Source organism: Carcharodon carcharias, chromosome 14 (genome assembly GCF_017639515.1).
Source record: "Carcharodon carcharias isolate sCarCar2 chromosome 14, sCarCar2.pri, whole genome shotgun sequence".
Classification (NCBI taxonomy): domain Eukaryota; kingdom Metazoa; phylum Chordata; class Chondrichthyes; order Lamniformes; family Lamnidae; genus Carcharodon; species Carcharodon carcharias.
In genome coordinates this window covers 124,694,088-124,719,509 of record NC_054480.1, presented here as the reverse complement: position 1 = coordinate 124,719,509, position 25,422 = coordinate 124,694,088, and the positions used below count along the sequence as shown (strand labels likewise).

At 41.2% G+C, this 25,422-nt stretch overlaps 1 protein-coding gene across 7 annotated transcripts; it reads left to right on the top strand.

Annotated features, from left to right (window-relative positions):
• The first annotated feature begins 1,635 nt into the window (after window positions 1–1,635).
• LOC121286911 (inositol-3-phosphate synthase 1-A-like) lies at window positions 1,636–23,985 on the top strand. 7 transcript variants are annotated; one of them, XM_041204177.1, is made up of 14 exons: window positions 1,645–1,773; window positions 5,137–5,224; window positions 5,706–5,850; window positions 7,194–7,246; window positions 9,754–9,833; window positions 10,502–10,663; window positions 14,384–14,513; window positions 14,963–15,156; window positions 17,262–17,411; window positions 17,622–17,837; window positions 18,745–18,909; window positions 20,118–20,231; window positions 22,516–22,733; window positions 23,442–23,985. In XM_041204177.1, exons 6-14 carry the CDS (start codon window positions 10,565–10,567, stop codon window positions 23,623–23,625), a joined length of 1,470 nt encoding a protein of 489 aa, XP_041060111.1. In that variant the 5' UTR covers window positions 1,645–1,773; window positions 5,137–5,224; window positions 5,706–5,850; window positions 7,194–7,246; window positions 9,754–9,833; window positions 10,502–10,564; the 3' UTR covers window positions 23,626–23,985. The 7 variants fall into 7 exon arrangements, with proteins under 7 accessions (XP_041060106.1, XP_041060108.1, XP_041060111.1 ...); XM_041204172.1 differs by lacking the exons at window positions 7,194–7,246; window positions 9,754–9,833 and adding an exon at window positions 4,520–4,587 and having other exon boundaries at window positions 1,636–1,773; XM_041204174.1 differs by lacking the exons at window positions 5,137–5,224; window positions 7,194–7,246; window positions 9,754–9,833 and adding an exon at window positions 4,520–4,587 and having other exon boundaries at window positions 1,636–1,773.
• The last annotated feature ends 1,437 nt before the right edge of the window (window positions 23,986–25,422 follow it).

Sequence of the window (25,422 nt, the reverse complement as noted above, 5' to 3'; positions counted from 1 at the left end):
TTTCTGTTTCTCAGCAGAGTCTTGCTTTTTTGCACCACTTTTGGATGAGGTTTCCCGCCCGATCTAAAGGATGGCGCCATTTTGCACACCCTGTATTGCTTTTGAATCTCTTACTGCGCTTTCCATGGCCAGCGCTATCTCTAGCTCCTTCTTGAAATCTAGATTCACTTCAGACAATAATCTTTGCTGAATAGTGTCCTCTTTCGCACCACACACTAAATGGTCTCTGAGCACATTGTACAGAATTGCACCGAACTCACAATGTTCCATTAGCTGCTTCAAATTTGCCATGTATCACACAATTGTCTCACCTGGGGCTCTATTTCGCAAATTAAACCTGAACCTTTGCATCATGATTGAAGGCTTGGGTTGAATGTGACCCTTCACGAGGTCCACCAATTCATCGAAATTTTTCAAACCTGGGGCACTGGGTGCCGTCAAACTTCAAATCAAACCATAGGTTTTACTCCCACAAATACTCAAGAGAATCATTCGCCTCTTGTCTTCCCCCCGTAATCTTGCTCACTTGAAAAACCAACAAGAGACGTTCTATGTATTGAGACCAATCGTCTGTGGCAGGTTCAATTCTACCAAATTGTGGTATTTTGAGAGGGGATAACTTCTTCAATTCTAACAGAGCTTGCTACTTACAATCACTGGGCGAGGCACAGTGCCAATTTCTTTTTAACTTGATTTCTTCTGTTCAATCCTCTTTTAGCTTCATCGCCAGTTTGTTGTCGGGTGGCCAAGTTGTACTATTAGTGCCAGAGTTGATCAGCAGACACTTCTTGGGTGGAAACATTAAGTTTATTTACAATTTGCTCAGTAACAACCATACATATGCTTTCAATTCCAACTCTACACTGACTGCTGAGGCCCACACTACTCTCTGTAGTAACTTGGTTACTACAGATCATGTGATCTCTCCTGACAAGTATTATTCATAAAGGTACATAACACACTAAGTAAAACCATAATTACAACAAAGTTTCAAATTAACCATTTAAGATGGAGATGAGGAGGTGGAATTCTCTTCCTCAGAGAGCTGTGGGAGAGAATCATTGAATATATTCAAGACTGAGATATACAGATTCTTGAAGTATAGGGGAGTCAACGTTTTTGGGAAAGAGGCAAAAAAAAGTGGATTTGAGGCCAAGATCGGATCAGCCATGGTCTTGTTGAATGGTGTAACAGGCTCAAGGAGCCATATAACCTCCTACTCCTTTTCTAATTTTTTTATTGATGACATTTTATTGTACTCACGGAAAAGAGTTGATGGAAACTTACAGTGTTTCCAGAATGTTCTGTTTTTCCCTTTGCATCTTTGGCTAGTTATAAAGTAAATATCCTCAGGTAAACCTGTTTAATAAGTTTTACAAGGTTTTGCTGGATCAGGTTGCACGCATTGAGCTCGGCCTTGGAAAAATACAACTAATTCTGTTCTTCCAACAGAAGGTTGTTTGCTTTATTTTTCCGCTGGATTTAGATGGATTACTTGCTTGCAAAGCAGAAAGGTGTAAGGTCACTGGCCCTTTAAGTGGGCTAACTTCAGGCTCCACCCCCTCCCCAGCAGCGGTAACGCCGATTGGTCCAATGGTAACCATTGGCACCGAGTGTCCACGTCTCAATATTAAGGAGCGGCGCGGCGCGGCGCGTGCACACTCAGAGAGGCAGGCTCGGAGCGGGTAGGAGTCGGGAAAAGGAAACGCCGAGGAAATCCAAGAATTCGCGGAACAAACAAACAAACGGAGAGACGGCAGAGATACAGAACCGGTAATAACCGAGCCGGAGGCGGTCACGATTGTAGAGAGGAAGTTTCCCTGAGGGGAAACTCTTGACAGGTCTTTGCCGTTGAGGGTAAACCGTCGTGCTCCCGATACGAGAACGAGGCGTCTCGGCTCGCGGGGGCGGTCCCGATCCCCCGGACGTGGCGTTTCCCATTTGGCAGCGTGGCAGGCGCGGGGCGACAGTTAACGGCTTGACAGGGGCGGGGAGGGGCGGGGCCTGGCTCAGTAGTTGTCGCCCTCATTGGAGGCGTAAATTTCACTTGAGTACGAAACTCCAGGCTGACTTCTCTGCAGGAGGAGCCTGCTTCAGCGTTCAATATGGCTGATCATCCACTTCAATGCCTTTTCCCCATCTCCCTTTGTCATTAGCATTTAGAAATCTGTCAATCTCTGCTTTAAACATTCTCAATGACTGAGCTTCCATAGCCCTCTGGGGCAGAGAATCCCAAAGATTCACAACCCTCTGAGTAAAAACATTCTCCTCTTTGTCCTAAGTGGCTTCCCTCTTATTTTGAACTTGTGTCCCCCTGGTTCTAAACTCCCCAACCAGAAGAAATATCTTACCTCATCAACACTGTCTATCCCCCTTTAAGTATTTTGTAGGTTTTGGTGCGATCGCACCCTTGTTCTTCAAAACTCTAGCGAATACAGTGGGAGTGCTACACTGTCAGAGGCACTGTCTTTTGGATGACATGTTAAACTGAGGCCCCATCTACCTATTTGAGTGTAAGTACAAGATGCCATTGCACTATTTTGAAGGGGGAGGGGAGTTATCCCTGGTGCCTTGGCCAATATTTATCCTTCAATCAGTATTAACAAAAGCAGATTATCGGATTATTATTACATTGCACTTGGCGAACTCCCACAAACAGCAAATTGGCTGCCTTTTCTCTCACATTGCAACCATGACTAGTTGTCTTTGGCTGTGAAGTGCTTTGATAAACGTCTGATGGTTGTAAAAAGTGCTAGGGAAATGCAAGTCTTGCTTTTCTTGAAGGATACGCTTGTGGTCAGGTCATAAATTCACCTGAGTTCTGAAGGTTGAGGAATGATGTAGTTGAGGTAATTAAAACGTTCAAGGGTTTGCTGGGTTCAATTTCCATTCCAGTCTTACATAGGATGAATAGCTCAAAACTGGATCTTTGGCCCAACAGTCCAAGCTGGCATTTAAACTGCACTTCCTACTTTTGTATTTCCTCCTCTTAACTCTATAAACATAATCCTTATTCCTTTCTCCCACATGTGTTTAGCTTCCCTTTAAACGTGTATACACTATCTGTGCTATTCACCTCAAGCATTCCACATTCTTACCACACTCTGGGTAAAGAAGTTTCTCCTAAATTCTCTTAGATATTCACTAATAAATCTATTTATAGCATCTAGTTCTGGTCTCTCTGTCCCTCACAAATGGATACATCTGTATATGTAGCCTGTTAAACCCCTTCATAATTTTAAAGACCTCTATCAGATCACACCTCAGCCTTCTCTTTTCCACAGAACAGAATTCCAGCTTGTTCTGCCTTTCCTGACTGTTCTAACCTCAGTTCTGGTACCATCCTCATAAATCTTTGCACTTTCTCCAGTGCCTTGATATGCTTTTAGCAGCATGGTGACAAGACCTCTTCATTCTCTGGTGAGAATGTGGAACTACCACTCTGCCTAAAGAAGTTTCTCTTGAACTCCCAGTTTGATTTCTTGGTGACTATCTTTTATTGATAGCCTCTGGTTTTGAGGGGGGGAAAAAAGAGAGAGCTGTAGAAATCTGATGTTCTTCACAATATGGCCAGGTCATTATTTAGGTGACATTTGGCCAGTTGAGGTTATATCCATGGGTATGGTAACAACTTGTAATTTTGGAGATTGGAGATGTAGCTTCTTGGAACATGAAGATATCAGTATTGTGCGGCCTCAACATTTTTGTGAGGCAATTACTCTTCACTCAGGAAGGTCTGAGTTCCAGGACTTGTATAGCATGTTGCTCATCCCTGAAGATAGCTGTTATGGTTGTTTGAGTTGTTGCTCTGAAGACTGGGAGATCATTAATCAACATTTTGTTACAGTTGGATGGCATTATGTGTGTTTACTCACTTAATAGATTGGGCCATATGAAGGCCACCATCTTCCTCACCAGATCAGCCATCATCTAACTAACTGAATAGTGGAACAGCATTCAGGTGCTGAATAGTTCACCTGAGTTGCATCTATGAATTTCTAAAATGTAAATTGGAGGTTAAAAATTTGTTTATATCCGACCTTGCCCCAAAAGAGAGAATTATGTTTAGATAGTGCTTTTCACAACCTTGCAACGTTCAGAAGTGCTTTACAGTCACAGAGTACTTTTTGAGTTGTTGTTACTAATGGCAGCCAATTTTTGTCCAGTGATCCTTTAGATTCCCCCTTGAGATTATTTACCCCCATTCTTCTGCCAAACAATTTTCCTGACAGAGATTCTATTTTAAGATATCTGTTGCTATTTTGGAGTTGCTGAGAAATTTCAAATGTTACTGCTAATGCTAAAGCTGATTCTTACTTTATGCAGTGCCCTGAGGAAATGTCCACCTCCTATCAGGACGAGTTACCCATGAACTCGTGAATGAATATAGGTGCAAGCTGTCAACATTGTATTGCTGTGTGTTGATAGACTAAGCTACCTTCCAATCTTAATATTAACAAGATTCTATATAACTTTTGAACAGTTGCCTTACTGCATAGATGCTCCCAATGTTTTACAGATTTGCTGGTGCTGGATCTTGTTCCAGTGTGAACCTTGTGACTGCAATGGCCTGAGCAGCAAGACTGAGTAACACTTTTTTATCTCCCCATACATTTGCATGGTGTGAAGAGCCAGTGATGTGCATAACTTCAATTTTTAACCATAACACATTCATTGAATGGTCATTGTCATGTGTTTGTATGCATAACCTAGGGAGCTGTCCAAAATTCATAAACAATCATGTAAATGGTAAGTAGCTCAACAGAATCCAAAAAACTGGATTGCCGAGCTAAGAACTTTTAAAACCTTCAAGACTGCTGATCTTTAGTGTACCTTCATATTATATTTACACTAAACAATGGCCTTTCAGTGCTTTCTATGCAGAGCTTTACAGGTGTCTAGATAAGCATAACCCAACACTTGTGTGGCTAAGTGTATCACACCTTACCTTTGCTGAATTTACCATGCAGCTCAGATGCTGTCTGAGGAGAACAGTAGCACATTAACAGCACTTGAGGTGTTAAGTAATGTGTGCTGCTTAAAACTGAGTTAAACTAAAGACTTCGCTGGGACTCTGGATGGGCTTCTGCTTGCGCACACAAGTGTACAATAAAACTAAATCTCATTTTTAAAAAGACTGGTGCAGAGACATGTCTCCAGGAATGAAAGAGCAGAAAATTTGAATGGTCTGAACAAGGAGTGACGTTCATGAGGAAATTGGAAGGTCTGGAAAACATTTTCTTTATTTCTCTCTCTAACAAGTCTTACAGGGCTACACTCTAAGCTAGTGGACAGGCAGGTGATCAGCTTGCAGATCTCCTATTCGGCTCTTCTTGCCAGCTGCTTGGAAAAAATGTAGGGCAAGTCTAACTTTAACTCTAAATCTGGAGACTTCTGACTGTAGTGGCTGATATCTTACATGCTTGAGTGAGCCCAGGATTAAATACTTCAAAACCAGCAGGAGCTCTGTACTCAGCTGATAGGATACCACTACCTAGATTCCTGTTTTGCATGACATTCACTTGTTTATGACTACTTCTCAGAAATGTTTAATAACTTAAAAGGAGCTGATCCCAGTATGAACTTTAAAGCAGCAAATTGGGTGGTGTTGGTGCCAAGTACCAGGTTCTGCTGTTAAATGTTGTTTTGCCCTTTATTTTTGTTTTCTCTTTCCCAAGAACCCTCATGAAGTGCCTTTTTTTTAGGTGCCCCCCCAGCCCTCTACTACAGTTCAAGATGGGTGAGAAGTTTACCATTGAGAGTCCAGATGTGAACTACACCAAGGATTACATTGAGGCAGTATATCCCTACCAGACTACACGTGTCTATGAAGACAATGGATCAATTAAGGTAAGCAGCCTTGTTTTCTGACTAATTGCTGCTAAATTAATAATGGCAGAAAGGTAAGCAAGCATGACAGTGTGGGTCTATTGTATACAAGATTTAGTTAGTAACTAAAACTTCTAGAGTTGTGAAAATTTAAATGTTTAATACTGTTACCAGGATCAGAGAATATATTCTGATGCTGGGAAGAACCAGTATTGTGCAAGATTTATTAAGTGCCAGATTCCACCTCATGCGCATGAGACTAGACTAAATAACAACCCAAAGCACAACATGTGATGATGAGACTTGGTTATGTGGGACTTTAAAGGGACCTATGATTGAACAACTAAGTCTTACTCTGGTACAAATAATTTTCAGAGAGCATTTGTTGCTTTTTGATTTTTTTTTTTGGCAGTATAACTGGACTGTTTGTGTTCACATGCATGTATTGCCTGTTTTGCCCTTCCTTTCCACCCTCACCCAAATGAAAACAAGCCCAGCCTTTACAATAGTTTTTGGTAATTTCTGTTGTCCGATCCTTGCTCTTTCCATCCCGATCCTGTAAAATCTGAAATCTGCCTGACAGCCTTTTTCTTGCTCATTTCCTTATTTATTTTCTCATGCTACAGAGGATGGTGGTGGTGATGGTCTTGCTGTGAACATAAACAGAAAGAATTGGAGATATGAGGCAGCTTATAATATATTTTTACTAACATTAAGCTGGAACCTCTTTGCTCCCTTCAGTTTTTATTCTGGACACAGTTACTCTGGAAATAAGGATATTGAATTGGTGTTCTACTTTTTTAGGTTAAAGGAAAGTGAAGTTAGTCAGGTTTACCACTCCTGAACATGTCTATTGACCTTGCTGGCAGGCACACTTGTTTGAATGCTGGGTAAAGATTGAATGAAGCTCCATTTTGATGTTCCAAGGTTGAATATCCTGACTGCTTATTTATGCAGTTTGAACACTAAACATCCTCACTTGGGTGAGGCACTGGAAAACTACAGTCTGGAACTGTGCCCCATTAAAAGTAGGAGACAAAATTCGCATTTTAAAAATTACTTGTGCTCTGGATGAAAAATGTTACTGTATTGGTGATATTTTGCAACAAAAATAAGTTGGTTTTCTATTGCTTACATATGAATAGAGTTTAAAAAGACCCATCTGTAGATGGGGTGAAGGAGCTACATTCTGCAAAAAAAAATTGCCTCATCAATATCAAATTATATTGTAATTTGTTTACAGCACCTAAAACCTGACTAAGAATACATCATAAAGAATGTGACGTGGATGTATCTGTTTGTCTCTTGATATCACTGACCATGCTGATATTAGTTTGAGGATCAGATACACTTTTCTTTTTCAGTGTGATCCTGGTGATCTCAAGTGGAAGAATTGTCTGGAAATCCACTGTTGTGGGTGAGGGCATTAAGTATTACTATGCTAGAGGTTTGAATTTGCAGCGTGCTGTTTTGGAACCCTACAACATTGGAGGAGATGATTTGCCACATCATACTGTGCCAGCATTTTGAAAGAACCATCCAACTAGCACTCCCTTCCCCTGTACTTTCCTCATAGCCCTGTAATTTTCTTCCCCCTAAAGTATTTAGAGAAATGGTTGATGGCTGCTTATCCTTGAAGTAGATTTCTGATCTCCACCATTATAGAAGATTTAAGCAGAGACCAGATTGTGCATGGGCAGAAAAAAAATGAATTTGTTGATCCTGCTCCCTTTACCTGGGAAAGATGTGATATTGTGCAGAAGGAGCTTTCTTTGTTGCACTGTCTTGAATCAGACTGTCAAAATTCTGGCTTCCTTCCTTATGTCCTAATTTTTTGCGTTCTGTAAACAGAGCTGCATCTCCCTATGGTCCCCAACTTACAACCCTCTGAGTTATTTGAGGGGAGTAGTCAACCATAAGATTGACCATGCTGTTTTATCATGGTATAGCACAAGTTCCCACCCCGTACTCCTGTCTACTCAAGGTGGAGAATATGGTGCTGCTAAACTGTTGATGTTACAGATCACTAAGTCTGAGTTGCATATTGTAGTCTGGAGCTATGCATAGTGATGGTAGAGGCTCCAACATTCTTTCCATCATGTGGCTGACCAGGAATCTCTTCCACTCTTACCGCCTGCCATTGGCATGTGTTGGAAGGGTTTGCAGGTTAATGATCAATCTGTTTGGTCACACCATGAACATAGCTTCCTTGGTCATCAAGTCCTGGGGTAGGACTCGAACATGGACCTTCTGATTGAGGCAGGACACCACCCACTATGCCACTAGACCTCCAAACTATTGGTACTTGGCTAGAATTGAAAGTTGAGTTATCACAAGTTTTAATTACAGCAAATCAGCAAAAAATGCTTGACATGTGATACTTTAAACTTCTGAAAATGAGTCTTACTGAGAAAAGAGACATGTCTAAGCTTTTTGTCTTGCACTCATCAGGACACCTCCAATAATACCAATATAGGGGAAAACAATTTATACTAGAAGAGAATGCTGGTTGGTAACTGGTTTGCCATGGAGGATGCACCAGTGATTGTGACTGACAGTTAACTGCCAAGCATTGTTTGAAATTTAAACCAGGCAGGTTGACCCTGATTGCCAAGGCAGTGCCCTGAGGAATGAGTCCGCAATCGGGATCAAGCTGCCTGGTTTAAATTTCAAACAATGCTTGGCAGTTAACTGTCAGTCACCATCACTGGTGTATCCTCCATGGCAATGCCACTTGCCAACTAATCAGCACTCTCTTCACATACAGTATAAATTATTTTCAAAAATAAAAACAAAAAAACTGCGGATGCTGGAAATCCAAAACAAAAACAGAATTACCTGGAAAAACTCAGCAGGTCTGGCAGCATCGGGGTCATGAGGACTCGAAACGTCAACTCTTTTCTTCTCCGCCGATGCTGCCAGACCTGCTGAGTTTTTCCAGGTAATTCTGTTTTTGTTATAAATTATTTTCCCCTTATTAGTATTCTTGCAAGTGTCCTGATGAGTGCAAGACAAAAAGCTTAGACATGCCTCTTTTTCAGCAACATTCAAGTTCTGTACTACCAAAACAACTATTTGTATTCTGAAAATAATAGTTCAAGATGTCACTGCAGTTTATATATTTGCTTTAACTGAACTGTTGTACATACTGTGGATGTTTCTGCTCCACTGAGTCCTCCCATTCGTAAATGTAAATATACACTGGCAAAACTGAATTAAATGTCCGAACACTGCCATTCACTTCAGGTCAGCTTTTTTGAGAAATGCCTGAGATAAAAGCAGTTATTTCTCTTTTGGTAAACATATAATTAGTCATCCAGGTAGTGCCTCTTTGGAGCCTTTTTTATTTTTACTTGCTTCGATGGCATGTCAATAGCCTGTTTGAAGCACAACCCCAAGTGTCTAATGGGCATCTGCCAATTGGGTGTTTGATATGTCAGACCTGAGGAAGTTAAGTTGTGTATATGAAATTACTTCCCTTGGGGGTGGCAGGATTGCTTCCTTCCATAACATGTGGATCACACATTACCTTGCTTTCTATCTCATCTTCCCCATACAAGCAAGGGAATTCTTGATCAGCAACTTACTTTAAATTTACATGTATTGGCCTATCTAGTAAAGATGCAATGAAGATTTTTGCAGTTTGCAGAAAGACTGAACTCTGTTTCCTTTGCATGAGCATTCAGTCGAACAGAAGCTATTCTTTTTGGGGATTTGATGGCTTGGATCCATTCAAAATAGGAAATGGTCAGCAGTGAAAAGCCACGTGGAGCAGCTTGGGTGTTTTTATGCCAGTGTTTCTTTGCATAATGGTTCTGCAAACCAAATGGTGGTTCAGTGTTCTGTTTTCCTTTTTACATATGGCTGGTTTAACTTATTAAGCACCTGTCCTGTTGTGGTTAATGCTGCTTGTGACATTTCTAGGTAAAGTAAAGCAATTCGATCCCGAACGTTAAGGTGACAGGATCATAAACGCGTGTCTGACTATGTTATGGTAGCAATGGGTGAGATTTTTTCTGCAATATTTCTAGTTTTTAAGCATTATTAGGGAGCAGTTCAATGAGTGGTCTTATCAGATGAATATGCATTATTAGAGCAATTGCTTGATTGCATTGACTTTCTATCTTCAAAATGCGCAGTGTGGGTGAAGTTAGATGGGCTTGGTAGGCACTCTAATTTACAATATTTAGCTTTGTCCTTTGGGGTTCTCCATTATTGTGCATGTGTATAATGTTAAACTGGGATTGTTTATAGATCATTCTATCCCCTCCTTCCATGAAAATGTGGAACAAGTTTTTTTAAATGGGTTTTTTGCATCCCTTCAGAGCACCTTGGTGTAATGTTATCTGGAATTCCCTTCCACCTCACTTCATATGTTTACAATGTTACCTGGGTTTGTTTTACCCTGCATGGTATTGTATTTATCTTTCAACCAAGGTTGCACTTTCTTTTGTTGCTCAGATGAGCAGATAGTGGACGAAGCTTGCATACAGTTACTGTATCAACTTCGTTGAGCCTTTTAGAGTTGAACTGTCTCCAGGAGGAGCAATAGTTAACTCTGAATTTCAACCCAAAGCCAGTTGGCAAGTCTGTCACTCCCCTGGTGATGCCTTGAGGTGAATGATGGTTTGGGTTTGTTTTAATTGATCTCTTTGTGTTGGCCTCTGACCAGGTGAAACCGTGTTCTACCAAATTCACCTTCCGCACAGAGAGAAAGGTGCCAAAACTTGGTGTGATGCTGGTTGGATGGGGTGGTAACAATGGAACAACGGTTACTGCAGCAGTTCTTGCCAACGAGTTGGGACTTTCCTGGATGACCAAAACAGGAGAGAAGGTTGGTTGTTTCTTACCCCACTTGGTTTTGTTGCTTATTCTTCCAAGGATGTAGATAGATATTAGAGGGATGGAAAATATTGGGAGAACCTTTATACATTTAAATGTTCCTCAGTAGACTAGAGTTCCTGAGATCCTAAATTATTAAGCAGTGATAGAATGAGTAGACTGCACCTGTGTTCCTACATAGATTTTTGACACAACAGGTGGTATTTGGGAGTCTGTTCTATTTATGCTCTAAATAGGTTGGTGTCTATTTTGATGTTTAAATCTTTTTAAAAAAAAACAAAATGACTTAGTAGGTAAAAGTGCCAACTGGTATAACACTAAGCTACATTACCAGATGATCTGATCTTGATCTGTGCTGAGGTTAGCCAGAGAAGCAGCCGACTACTACAATACTTCTCTGGATAGACAGCAGAAAGTCTGACAAAGATCTGGTTCTGCATGTGTAGTGATCCCTGCTGGAGACTGTATTATGGAGATCAGGTGGGAAAGGATCAAATTACCTGTCACTGTTTGATCAGACAAGTTCAGACATAATTTTACAAATTTATAGCAGGGAGGTAAAGGGGAAGCAGTTGATGTAATATCCTTGGATTTGCAAAAAGGCATTCAATAAGGTGCCACACAAAAGGTTAATACGCAAGATAAGAGCTCACGGAGTTGGGGGTAAAGGTTTAGCAGGGATGGAGGAATGGTTAATGGACAGGAAGTGGAATAGGGATAAATAGGCCTTTTTCAAGTTGGCAGTCTGTACTAAGCTGCAAGAATTAGTGCTGGGGCCTCAGGTAATTACACTCTATATAAATGAAAAAGCGGTGGAGAGTAATGCATCCAGGTTTTCCACATAGCTTTGTATTGTCAGCAGTACAAGCTGGGAAGAGGATGCATGGGCTGCAAAGAGATGTACTCAGGTTAAGTAAGTGGTGGAAAGTGTGAGGTTTTTCACTTTGTAAGAATAAAAATGTAGAATATATTTTAAAATATGTTGAACTTCTAAATGTTGATTTTGGAGACTTGGGTGCAGTTGTGCAAGGAACACCAAAAAAAAAGTTAGCATGAGGTATAGCATGCAATTAATAAAGGCCAGTGGCATGGTGGCCTTCATTACAAGGGAATTAAAGTAAGAGAGTAAGAAATTCTTGCTATAGTTGTACAGGGCTTTGGTGAGACCACAACTACAATTTTGTGTGGCTTTCGTCTCCATATTTAAGGAATGGTATACTTGCATTGGAGGCAGCACAACAACGAATAAGAGAATGAGATGAGAGGGTTGTCCTATAATGTGAGGCTGATTGGATCTATATTCTCTGGAGTTTAGAAGAATGCAAGGTGATTTTGTTGAAACACAAGTTTCTGAAGGGGGTTGAAAGGGTAGACACTAAAAGGTTGTTTTTCCCTGACTGGGGGAGTCTCGAACACAGGCACAGTCTCTGGATAAGGGATCTGAGACAAGGAGAATTTCTTTCACTCAAAGGGGTTTGAATCTTTGGAATTCTGTACCCCAGATAGCAGTGGATACTTGATCATCCAAATATATCTAAGGCTGAGATAGACAGATTCTTAGTATCTGTGAATCTGGGACATGAGAAACAGGTGGGACAGTGGAGCTGAAGGTCAGCCATAATTGTATTTGGTGGAGCAGACTCGGTGAGTTATGTAATTTCTTGTGTTCATGTTCGTCCATCTCGTTCAATACCCTGTCAAGATTTTGCATATGGCTACTAGTGAAATACCATCAGGCTTGTTGAACTTTTATTTCAAAAGCCAATACGTTAAACATGGCGAGCAAAGAATCTCCCCTGAAAGAAGGCTGAATTACTACCCTTATATTGACTCAAAGACATCTACAGCACAGAAGGAGGCCATTCGGTCCATGTCTGCACAAGTCAGCAAAGATCTGACTACACTAATCCCATTTTGCAGCCCTTGGCCCATAGTCCTGGAGCCTATGGCAATGCAAGTGAATATCTAAATACTTCTTAAATGCTACAAGAGTTTCTGACTCGAGCACCCTTTCAGACAGTGAGTTCCAGACTCCCATCATCCACTGGATGAAAACATTTCTCCTCAACTCCCCTCTTAGCCTTCTACCTCTTACCTTAAATCTATGCCCCCTGATTATTGACCCGTCTACTCGTGGAAAAAGTGCCTTCCTATCCACCCTATCTATTTCCATCATAATCTTATATGCCTCTGTCAGGTCTCCTCTCAACCTTCATTGCTCCAAGGAAAACAACCCCAGCTTATCCAATCTTTCCTCATAGCTCAGACCCTCCAGTCCAGGCAGCATCCTGGTAAACCCCCTCTGCACCCTCTCCAGTGCAGTCACATCCTTCCTATAATGTGATGACCAGAACTGCACGCAGCACTCCATTTGTGGCCTAACCAGCGTTTTGTACAGTTCCAGCATAACCTCCCTGCTCTTGCCTTTATTAGCCGAGGCATAGAATACAAGTAGCATAGAATGCAAGTATCCAATGTGTTGCCTTAACCACCTTATCTACCTCTCCTATTTCTATTTCAGGGATCTATTTCTCATGATCTTAAATTCAATATGAATGTTATACCACATAGTCTTGGCAATACACAATAGAATTGTGTAGGAATTCACCAAGGCTCCTTAGATAGCACCTTTACAAACCCATGGCCACTACCATCTAGAAGGACAAGGGCAGCAGATAGATGGGAACATCATCACCTAGAAGTTCCCCTCCAAGTCACTCACCATCCTGACTTGGAAATATATCACCGTTCCTTCACTGATGCTGGGTCAAAATCCTGGAACTCCCTTTCACACAGCATTGTGTGTACCTACACCACATGGACTGCAGCAGTCCATGAAGGCAGCTCACCACTACCAACTCGAGGGTGACTAAGGATGGACAATAAATGCTGGCCCAACCAGCGAAGCCCACATCCTGTGAATGAATAAAAAAAATATACAATTCAGTAACAATCCATTGTGCCAAATGTAGCTTCTAAACTTCTACTCATTTCTTGCCTGTACAAGAGGAGGAGGCTTGTGTGTAGTTGGTCAAGTGGCCTGTTCTGTGCTGTACAATTACTCTGCCTCTGACCACACATTCTCTGCCTGATTGAGATTTGTGCAGATGTATGTTTTAAAAATAAAAAAATGCTGGAAAAACTCAGGGGGTCTGGCAGCATCTGTGGAGAGAGAAACTGTTAATGCTTTGAGTCCGTATGACTCTTCTGAGCTAAAGAGAGGTAGAAATGCGATGTATTTTATACTGTTTGAGGGGGTGGAGCAGGTGGAGCAAAATAGAAGGTCAGGGATAGATGGGAGCGAAGGAGAAATTTGACAAAGATGTCATGGTTACAGGACAAAGGGAATGTTAAAGACTAGTGAAGGTGCTGCTAGTGGCATAAAGGTAATATAACAATGTGATAATAGCAGAACAAGGATCCTGTGTCCATGACCTCTTTATCAAATTTCTCCACGGCTTCCACCTATCCCTTCTATTTTGCTCCACCCCCTCTTAGACATATGATGGATTTTATACCATTTGTTTCTCTTTAGCTCTGAAGAAGAGTCATACAGACCTGAGTTTTCCAGCATTTCCTGTTTTATTTCAGGTTTCCAGCATTTTGCTTTTATTACCATGTATGTTTTGGAACTTGATTAACTTTATTTCAACCCTTTTTTTGCTTGCTTCCTTTAATTTTCCCTTTCCATCCCTATCCTCCAAACATGTAGGTTGCTAATTACTATGGATCCTTGTTTCAAGCCTCCACTGTGTGCCTGGGGACTGGTCCTGCTGGTGACGTTTATGTGCCCTTCAAGGATCTACTGCCCACAGTGAATCCAAATGACATTGTTTTTGATGGTAGGTATCGTGCTAGCTGTTAGGTGGCATTATCAGAAGCCATTGGATCTGATGGGTTTTTCAGGGGTGGCAGTACAAATTCTGTTGGATAAGAGCTGGGGTGACCTAATCAAAATAGAAACTGTAACATACTTTTAGTTTTCTGCTGAGAAACTTTGAAGTATATTCTTACTGCTACGCAAACCAGAAGTTGCATAAGTGGATATGGATGCTACCTACTGCCTACATGGGCCTAACTTGTCTAGCAGACATGTTTAACTCACTGCAAATGGTATCAGTGCTATAGTGGCAGTGTGATGCATTAGAATTTGCCTAAGTTGCAACATTTCAGAAGCAGTTCATAGGGTCTGTAGTGCTTGACACCTGAGAATGTGAAAGTTGCTACATATCCAACTTTTTTCATTTTTCTTACTGAACTTTGATGTAATTTTGAGACTTGTGTTTTCCAGGCTGGGATATCTCCTCAATGAACCTCTCAGATGCTATGGTGCGAGCTCAGGTCCTTGAATGGCAGCTTCAGGAACAGCTGAAGCCTCACATGAAGAAGTTCCATCCTCGACCTTCGATTTACATTCCAGAATTCATTGCAGCTAATCAGGAGGACAGGGCAGATAACGTAATCCAGGGTTCCAAAAAGGAGCAGGTACAGAAATGTTTGGCGCTGGATCAAGGGACTTATCCTCTGACCTGCACTGTTCCAGAGATTGTTCTGGGCACTTCACTGGGACAAGTGGAAGGAATCATATACCATGCACCCTGCCTCTGTTTAAAATGTATTCTCTCTTGAATAGTAATCTCTTACCAAAGATCCAGTGTTGGCTATTCTCTGGACCAGGGTGCCATTCAGTGCTGTATATGACCTGGCTGTCCCTGGGCTAGGCAAAGGAAAAGCTCAGCCATGTTTCTGGCATGTTTACTATCCAGTGACTTGTGTGTGTACATGTGTGTGTACTTTGACTTCTGTGTTGCCCTTCAGTCACACTGCCTTATAGAAGTGCAAATGAGGAATGGCCATTGTTGAACCACACCCCAGGAGCAGACAAAAAAGGAATTAAACCGGATGGAGCACCTGGCCTCAACCTAGGCACCAGAAACAGCAGCACACTCAGCATTGTTGATGCTGCAAAGCCCTCCTAACATCTGGGGGCTGGTGCCAAAATTGGAGCGCTCTCAGACTAGTCAAGCAACAGCCTGACATAGTCATCCACACGGAATCATGCCTTACAGATAATGTTCCAGACATCACCATCACCATCCTATCTCCTGTCCAACCAGCAGACATGGCAGCACAGTGGTATACAGTGAGGAGGGAGTTGCCCTGGAAGTCTTCAACATCAGCTCTGAACCCCATGAAATCTCATGGCATCAGGTCAAACATGGGCAAGGAAACCTCCTGCTGATTACCACACACTGCCCTCCCTCAGCTGATGAATTTGTGCTCCTCCATGTTGAACATTGCTTGGAGGAAGCACTGAGGGTGGCAAGGGCGCAGAATGTACTCTGGATGGGGGACTTCAATGTGCTAGCAAGAGTGGCTCAGTAGCACTGCTACTAAAGTCCTAAAGGACATAGCTGCTAGACTGGATCTGCAGCAGGTAGTGAGGGAAAAACTTACCTGATCCTCACTAACATGCCTGCCACAGATGCATTTGTCCATGACAGTATCAGTAAGAATGACCACCACACAGTCCTTGTGGAGACAAAGTCCCGCCTTCACATTGAGAATGCCCTCCATGTTGTGTGGCACTACCACCTTGCTAAATGGGATAGATTTAGAACATATCTAGCAACTTGAGACTGGGCATCCATGAGGCGCTGTCGGCCATCAGCAGAATTCTAGTCGAACACTATATCTGCAACCTCATAGCCCGGCATATCCCCCACTCTACCATCAAGCCACGGGATCAACCCTGGTTCAATGAAGAGCGCAGGAGGGCATGCCAAGAGCAACAGCATGAAGCATACCTAAAAATGGGATGTCGATCTGCTGAAGCTATAACACGGGACTACTTGTGTGCCAAACAGCATAAGCAGCAAGTCATACAGAGCTAAGCAATTCCACAACCAATGGATCAGATCTAAGTTTTGCAGCCCTGCTAAATTCAGTTGTGAATAGTGGTGGACAATTAAACAACTCACTGGAGAGGAGGCTCCACAAATATCCCCATCCTCATGATGGGGGAGCCCAGCACATCAGTACCAAAGATAAGGCTGAAGCGTTTGCTACAGTCTTCAGCCAGAAGTGCAGAGTGGTTGATCCATCTCTGCCTCCTCCAGAGGTCTCCAGCATCAGTGATGCCAGCTTTCATCCAAGTTGATTCATTCACGTGATATCAAGAAACAGCTGAAGACACTGGATAGTGCAAAGCCTATAGGGCCTAACAATATTCTGGCAATAGTACTGAGGACTTGCGCTCCAGAACTTGCTGCACCATTAGCCAAGCTGTTTCAGTACAGCTACAACACTGGCATCTACCTCGCTATGTGGAAAATTGCCCAAGTACGTCCTGTACACAAAGCAGGACAAATCGAACCCGGTCAATTACTGGGATGGGCAATAAATGCTGGCCCAGCCAGTGAAGCCCACGTCCTGTGAATGAATTTAAAATACAAAATCTGCTGCTTAAATAATGGAAGGGGGAGGATGTAGGATTTGAAAGGGAGAGAAGGAACTTTTGGTAATGAGAACTGCCCTTCAAAAATTTTGGGTAATATAATGCCTTGAACAAAATGTATTTCTCTTCCCAGGTGGAGCAAGTAAGAAAGGACATCCGGGACTTCAAAGCAAAGAGTGGCGTTGGCAAAGTGATTGTTTTGTGGACAGCAAATACCGAGCGCTTTTGTGATGTCACTTCTGGTGTAAATGACACAGCAGAAAACCTTATGAAAACAATTGAGGTGATGTGCCACATCTTTACAACAAGTTGTCAAATAGATAAATGATTAAATGGGTTATGTGTGCTGTCCAAATGAGATACTGATTTCTAGCTCTTGGCTATCCTGTCACCCAGCTGTTTCTGGAACCTGTGAAGTGTAGTTGTCATTGTCCTGCTGCGTGAAATACTAATGTGTAGATTTGTCATCACTTTGGTTTAATTCTCCTTGCAGTATGGAAGAGAGATATCACCATCATCCATGTTTGCTGTGGCTAGCATTTTAGAGGGCTGTGCCTACATCAATGGATCTCCACAGAACACTTTTGTGCCGGGCGTTGTTGATCTTGCCATCAAACACAAGGTTTTTATCGGAGGTGATGACTTCAAATCTGGCCAGACAAAGGTCAAATCTGTTCTTGTAGACTTCCTTGTCAGCGCTGGGCTAAAGGTGAGAAACTCTAATGTGTTCTGCCATCCTGCCAATACACATGCCAATTACTGGAGTTCAGTATTTGTCAAGCATTTATGGAATCACACTGTTTTCAGAAGGTATTAGGTCTGATCTCTTGTTTGCACTGGGTTGATTGATCTTGGGCAAGTACAAGTTTGGAGCATTAAACTGAACTGCATGTTTCTCTTGCCTGGCCTGTTGGCAAGTTTTTGTTTGCTATCCAGTGACTTAGTGTGTGCACTTGCAGTCTGGGAAGGCAGGATATGACTTGCTTGTGATTCATGGACCATGATATGTGGAATGACAATTGGGTTTACAGAACGGTCCCAAAAAAGTCAGCCTCTCATGAAAAAATGGTGGGAGAAAGGGATCTAGATGTTGCTAACTGGCAATATTTCATACTGGAATCTTGGCTGCTAGAACTAAGTGGTTTGAGCCTTGGTTATTACAGAGCATGGTTTAAAAACAAGTTTTTATATTGAGCTTCTAGTTTTAGTAAAAATTTAAAACTGCCAATGCGAGTCTATCATTACAGGAGTGTATTTGGTCCTGAAACTTGGTAAGGGTGAGTGGAATTATTTTAAGGACATTGGGAGCTTGAAGTTTATAATTAAATTGTCCAATTACTTTATATATACTGGCTCTTTATGGTGTGGTGACTAATGTGTAGTTTCCATTATTAGCATGACATACTGCTTAAAATATTAGATGGCTCTCAGCCAGTTTTTAAACTGACTTGGTTGCTAGCCAGTTTGTGCTGTCCAGCTTGCAACAATTGATTTGTAGAGGAAAGAGTCCCAAAGAATTTGTAGTAGCATTAATTTCAGGATTGAGAATAAAGGCTGACTGATTAACTTGAAAGAAATAAGTGACAGTACTCTGCATATTCTTGCTCTCCTTGCAGACTGTCTCAATCGTCAGTTACAATCACTTGGGCAACAATGATGGGAAGAATCTGTCTGCTCCAGAGCAGTTCCGATCAAAGGAGATTTCAAAGAGTAATGTAGTGGATGACATGGTTCAATCTAATCCCATTTTATATAAACCATCTGAGATGCCAGATCATTGTGTAAGTACTGGGGACAGGGGATGTCCTCCTTTTCCTTTCTTTGTGCCCTTCCCTGATCAATTATGGTTCATTTCTGGCTAAATAGTTTGTATGTAGCCTGTTCATCTGCATTTACTATGTTCAGTTGAAAATTCTACATGAAATGCTTTATGGTTGACTTACTGTGTAAAACAATCTTTTGTATCAAAGCTTTTATTTCCACTGGGTATCTCATGTGTCTGTCTCTCTTTTTAGCTGCCTTACACACATCACAGTACTACCTAATCTGGGTTCTTTGGGGTATGGGCTATTATTTTGCAGTTAGGTTTTCCTGTGGCCAGTGATGCTCCAGTTGACCTCTGCATCCCTGAACTAAGTGGTGAACCTGCCACTGTTCCTGATCACTATCTCCACCCCAGGAATTTGCCTGTCAGGATGGGTGAGGGCAGGCTCATCTGTGGCTGTGGTGTCCTCCTTAGTCCAATGATGTTCATTGAATAGACTTGCATATGAATAATGGTCACTTGGGCAAGGAAAGGGCCACCTGCTACTCATGAACTATGCTTCAGGAATGGAGAACATTTGAAATCATCTTCAGTAAAGCTCTGAGAACAGATCCAGATGTATTGGGGTTGGATTTAAATGAGACTCCTTGTATATTTTCAATCTCTAACCTAGTGGGAAAACTTGTGAATAGTGAAACTGAATACTGGGGTATGAGGCCATAAATATGATTGTTTTTATATATTTAAAAGATGTTGGGAATGATGGAAGAAATTTCCTAAATGTCAGGAATGATAGTGAATACAGAGGATGTTTCCTCTTGTGGGGAAGAGTACAACTAGAAGCCATCAATATCAGATGGTCACCAAGGAATTCAGAAGAAACTTCTTTACTCAAAGAATAATGAGAATGTGAACCTCTCTGCCCCAGGGTATGGTTGAAGTGAGTAGTTTAGATCTATTTAGACAAGCATGTGAAGCAAAAGGAAATAAGGGGTTTTGATGATGGATTTGAATGAGGAAAGATAGGAGGAGGCTTGGGTGGAGCATAAACACAGGCATGGATTGTTTTGGCTGAATGGCCTGTTTGTGCTGCATATCCTATGACCCACCAGGTAGAATAGTAGTAGGCTGGAAGATTTGTTAGTAGAGAAATGAGCTGCAATGGGCTAAATGTCCCTTTCTTTTGCATTTTCTAAAATACTATGAATTTGTGCTTTTCCTTAGGTTGTAATTAAGTATGTTCCATATGTTGGAGATAGCAAACGTGCAATGGATGAGTATACATCAGAAATTATGATGGGTGGCACTAACACCATTGTCCTTCATAACACCTGTGAGGTATGTCAAATTTCAGTTTTGTTTGTGGGTAAATATTAAGTATTAATATGGGTATGGAGCAAAATTGGTTGCACATTAAGGGGAGAGGAAGGAAAAGTGTTTGCGATACACTACATACCTCCAATGATTACATATTGGTGATTTGTTCTTGTGCATCATTATCTGCCTGTTACCGTTATATTCTCTTCAGTAACTGCCACATTCTATTAGCTAACAAACCCTCCAAAAATGGTAATATGTAGTTCTTTACATAAAAAATATAGCAAAAAACAGAAGATAATGGACGGAGGTCAGTTGGCCCATCGTGACTTGCTGTTGCAGTATAAGCTAATCTAATTCCTACCCACTTCTCACTTCACTAACTAGGGGAGTATATCCTCCTTGATTTTCCCCTGAAAACTGTTGCTAATTTTAGTACCTGGATTTCTCTCTTTTAAACTGTTTTTTCAGTAGCCTCAATTAAATTTATATTTTGCCACACCTTTCCTATGGCTCCTGTTTCCTGACTCTAATGGAAGGACCTAGTTTTACGTTTATTATGAACATACAAACAAGGAGCAGGAGTAGGCCATTCAGCCCCTCGAGCCTCTCCACCATTTAAGATCATGACTGATCTGATAGTAACCTGAAATCTGCATTTCTTTCCCCCCAAACCCCCAATAACCTATCATCCCCTTGTTTACCAAGAATCTATCCACCTCTGCCTTAAAAATATTTGAAGGCTCTGCATGAACCACCTTTCTCAGGAAGAGAGTTCCAAAGACTCATGACCCTCCGGAAAAATCTCGCATATTCTGTTTTAAATGGGCAAGCCTTTATTTTAAACAGTGACCCCAGTACTAAATTCTTCAAGTGGGAACACCCTCTCCACATCCACTCCGTCAAGGCCCTTCAGGATCTTCAATCAAGTCGTGTTCCACTCTTCTAAATTCCAGTGGATAGAAGTCTAGCCTGTCCAACTTTACTTCATAAGACAACCCACCCATTCTAGGTATTACTCTGGTAAAACTTCTCTGAACTGCTTCCAACACATATTTACATCCTTCCTTAAATAAGGTGACAAATTGTGTACACAGTACTCCACATATGGTCTCACTAGTGCCCTGCACAACTGAAGCACAACCTCCCTACTTTTTTATATTCTATTCTCCTTTCAATGAATGATAACATTCTATTAGCTTTCCTAATCACTTGCTGTATTTGAATCAATACAAAATCAATATTACGTTTGTTCAGTGCCCCTTTGTATGAGACCCAGGCTCAATTGTCTTTTTATTGCATGTCCTATATCTGTACCCTCTGATCTTTGTTCTAAGTTCTTAGTATTAAATATGCTCTCCTTCACTACTCTTTTTTTCAATATGTCTTGCATCAACTTACCTGTATGCCCGCTGCACTAATCTATCTGTCTTCCTAAGTTCTTGGTTTGCCATGGCCTTGTAAAGATCTTGCCTGTGTTCAATCCTTTTTATAATGAAGAGATTCCAACATGGGTCCTTGGAGAAATACCTCGGTCCACACTCTATCAATGCAAAAACCAGCTCTTTATCTTTGCTTTCTGGCCCTTGCCTGTCACCTTTGACCATAGTACATTTCCTTTTAATAGCTTATGCTTTACTTTTCACAAGCTTTAATATCACATCCTATATGTCACATCTGCTGGGTTGACTTTACATATTTTTAGTTCCTTCCCCTCATTTTCAGTTAGTGAAATGGAGCTGCCCCTACTTTATGTCCCTGATGAACATTGGAATGTAGGATTAGCTAACTTCATTCTGTTATGCTCTGAAACTTAATCCACAGCTGACATAAGTCTGTTGCTGATCCCCTTTCTCGAATGGAATGTAATATGCCACCTTTCAGAACAATTCTAGCGAGCACTCTCTTTTCACCAGATTCCTCAATATTGTGGGATGCGCACAATCTCTGTTCAGTGACTTCTTCTAAATTGCTGATTTTTCAGTTTTTTCACCATCCATTTCAAAGTACAAAATTTTGATCCTTTATGGTCCCTTTGACCCTTTTTTGCTTTTTTTATTTTGGAAGAAATGTTAAACAGAGGCTTTATTTGCCTGTTTGCATTAGACATAAATGGTCCCATGGCACTTGTTTCCAAGACCAATCTATGCATATGCTTCAACTTGAACACAATCAGTAAACCCTGTTCCTTCCTCTAAGTTGGTGATCTATCTTATCGCTTCTCATTCTGAGGTATATTGCGTACTGAAACTATTGAATGCCTACTAAAGAAATCTTTAATGTGTTCAAACTTCATCCTATTTAGGATTCCTTGCTGGCTAGTCCTCTTATTCTGGACCTTGTGATCCTGACTGAGCTTTGCCAAAGGATAACATTCAAAACTGAATTGGATCCAGAAATGCAAACATTCCACAGTGTCCTCTCAATCCTCAGCTACCTGTGTAAAGCTCCGTTGGTGCCAGATGGAAGTCCTGTCATTAACTCTCTTTTCAGGCAAAGGACCTGCATTGAAAATATTCTGAGGTGCATGTTTGAAAAATCTAGTTATTAAAATAGCTGCTCTGGTAGTACAGAATTGAGTATTGCTTAAAAAACGAGACATGTAGAAGCTTTTCATCTTGTGCTCATCAGGACACTTTGTAAGAATACCAATATAAGAGGGAAGTGACAGTTTATACTCTATGTAAAGAGAATGCTGATTGGTTGGCAAGTGGACTTTGGTAAAGGTGTTGCCATGAAGAATGCACCAGTCATGGTGACTGGCAGTTAACTGCCAAGCATTGTTTGAAATTTAAACTAGACTGCTTGATCCTGATTGGTCAAGGCATTGCCCTGAGGAATGAGTTAGCGAATGGCTGTCACTTATTTTGTCTGAAACAGGCATAATGTGTGTACATGTTCTTGCTGTCTGCAAAGAACAGGACCCTGTGTATTAATATATGTAGCTTCCAGTACATGCTAATGTGCCTCACCACAAGCCTGACTATCTTAAATTGGTTATCAGTGTAATTTTTAGCATACTGAGGATTATATGCATCCGCAGATTTTTGTTTTTATCTATTATTTAGCAAATGTTGTCCAATAGCTTTATCAAACTGATTCAGTGACACCTTGCTCAATGGGGTTCACTGTACCAATAAGGGCAGATTGTGGTTGCTGGGGGCTGGGGTGGAGGGGGGAGGATCCTGTGAATTGACTGGTCATCAGTAACAAAGATTTGTTTCCTCTTAGAGCTTGTCTGGCCCTTCCTCCTCAGAACCACATGTTCCTGGAACACAAGATGCAAAGGAGCTTTGTGACTACCCAGATGACTGGTTACTCTGCAGCTCAACCTATACCTCACAGAACTGCAAAACTCAATAACCTCAACAAGAACCATGTTTTAAATGGTCACGCTAATAGACATTCTAATTAAAATTTCAAAGATATTGAAGTGCAGACAATGGCGTAGTAATGTAACCTCAGGGTTACTTATTTTTTTGTTTTTGGATTTTGATCTCTAAGTTCTGAATATATCTGCTGTTTTAAACCTGTCTCAAACACTGGAATATTCTAGTTCAGTTACACTTCCTGTTTGCCACATCTTAGCCTCGATGCTGTAGATCACTTTATGTATTTTGCAACAGTTGAAATTTTTGTCAAGGGTGTTTTATGTCAAATATTTATGTTGGAATTATTGATCATAAGGTATAAGGCAATTTACTGCCAAAAATAAGCACAATCCTGAGGTGTAACCAGATGCTAGGAACTTAAGAATAAAATCCTTCATCTTAAAGCATCCATTGTGATTTTTTTTTCTGGTGGTTCTACCACTGCTGAGTAGGATTGGTGCTGGAAATGGGATGGTCTCTTCCTGAGGAAACATGCTCTTAACAGCTTCCCATAATCCCTCAGCCTTAGAATTAAAAACTCTTCAGTTCAGAAGGCAGTTGTGATTTGAACCCTTTTCATTGCTGCTCCTCACACCCACTCTGCTCTGACCCCTTTTTTTTATCTTCAAATTCCTTTTTAAGTATCAAGCTTGCATTTTATATTACCTTCCACAGTCTTGTGACATCCAAAAGCATTTACATAGTGTAAATACTGTTGTAGTCATTGACCTGGAGGAAAATGGGGCAACCAATTTTGCTTATAGCAAGATCGAAAATAAATGACATTTTCTTGTATCCTGCACACACATGATTCTTCCTGTTCTGTATCACCCTGCCATTAGCAACTATCTTAAACCAGATGGATCCTTATCTCTGGCTTTCCCTACCTGAAGTGCTCTACTCTTCACTTCCCCCTCTCAAAACCCTCCTTTTAAAAACCCACATGTTTGACTGAGCATTTTGTTGAACTTATCCTCAACTTCGAGTTGTTCTATTATGTCTGCTACTTCTGGGGTGATAATGATGTTATATCTGGCTTTAAGGTATGATCTGCACTTTATCTGGCATTAATCTGTATAGTTACTGCCAGTGTGTCAAAGGCCACAGACTTTTGTAATTACTTCACCCAGCAGCAGCTGTGGATTATGTTTGGCTGGAAATAAAAGCAAATATTTGAGTATTTTTAGTCACTGCTATAGAAAGCAACACTCACCTACTGGCCTCAAGTAATGCTCCTTCCATACTGTTGCAGCACATGCTGCCAGGGTAGGAATAGTGTGAGCTAGATTTAGTGTTTCCTCTGCACCTCCCTAGCCCCTGAATAATGCACTTTCCTGCAGCAAAATCTGTTTTTGTATTTATTTCTTGGTCTGAGTTTAGATTGCTGATTTAGAGGCATTTAACTCCAAATCAGGAGTTGTGAAAACTCAGTTAAGAATCATCAAGCTGATTTTAGGTTAATGTATTACACCCAGCAGAGAATTTCACTCATTAATTTGGGCTGGTTTTGATGATTATTGAAGAAGGTGATGCAAGTTTACAATTTCAGGGACAATGGTGGGTGTTTTTAAGTCGTGTGTGTGGTTTGAACCCACAACTTTCTGACACAGGTGAGAGTGCTGCTAATTGAGCTATGGCTGAGAGAACCGAGGAGTTTTTCTGTTATCAAAACGTGGCTCGTTATGTGACCTTTGAAAGGCAGGAGCTCTATATCCCAAATGCTTTGTGATAGTGAATGTTACCACCCATCCAGTAGTGGGTAGAGCAACATACTGAATCTTTTTCTGTAAACTGAACAATGAATTGTATTTATACAGCACCTTTAATGCTTATGCTCAGAT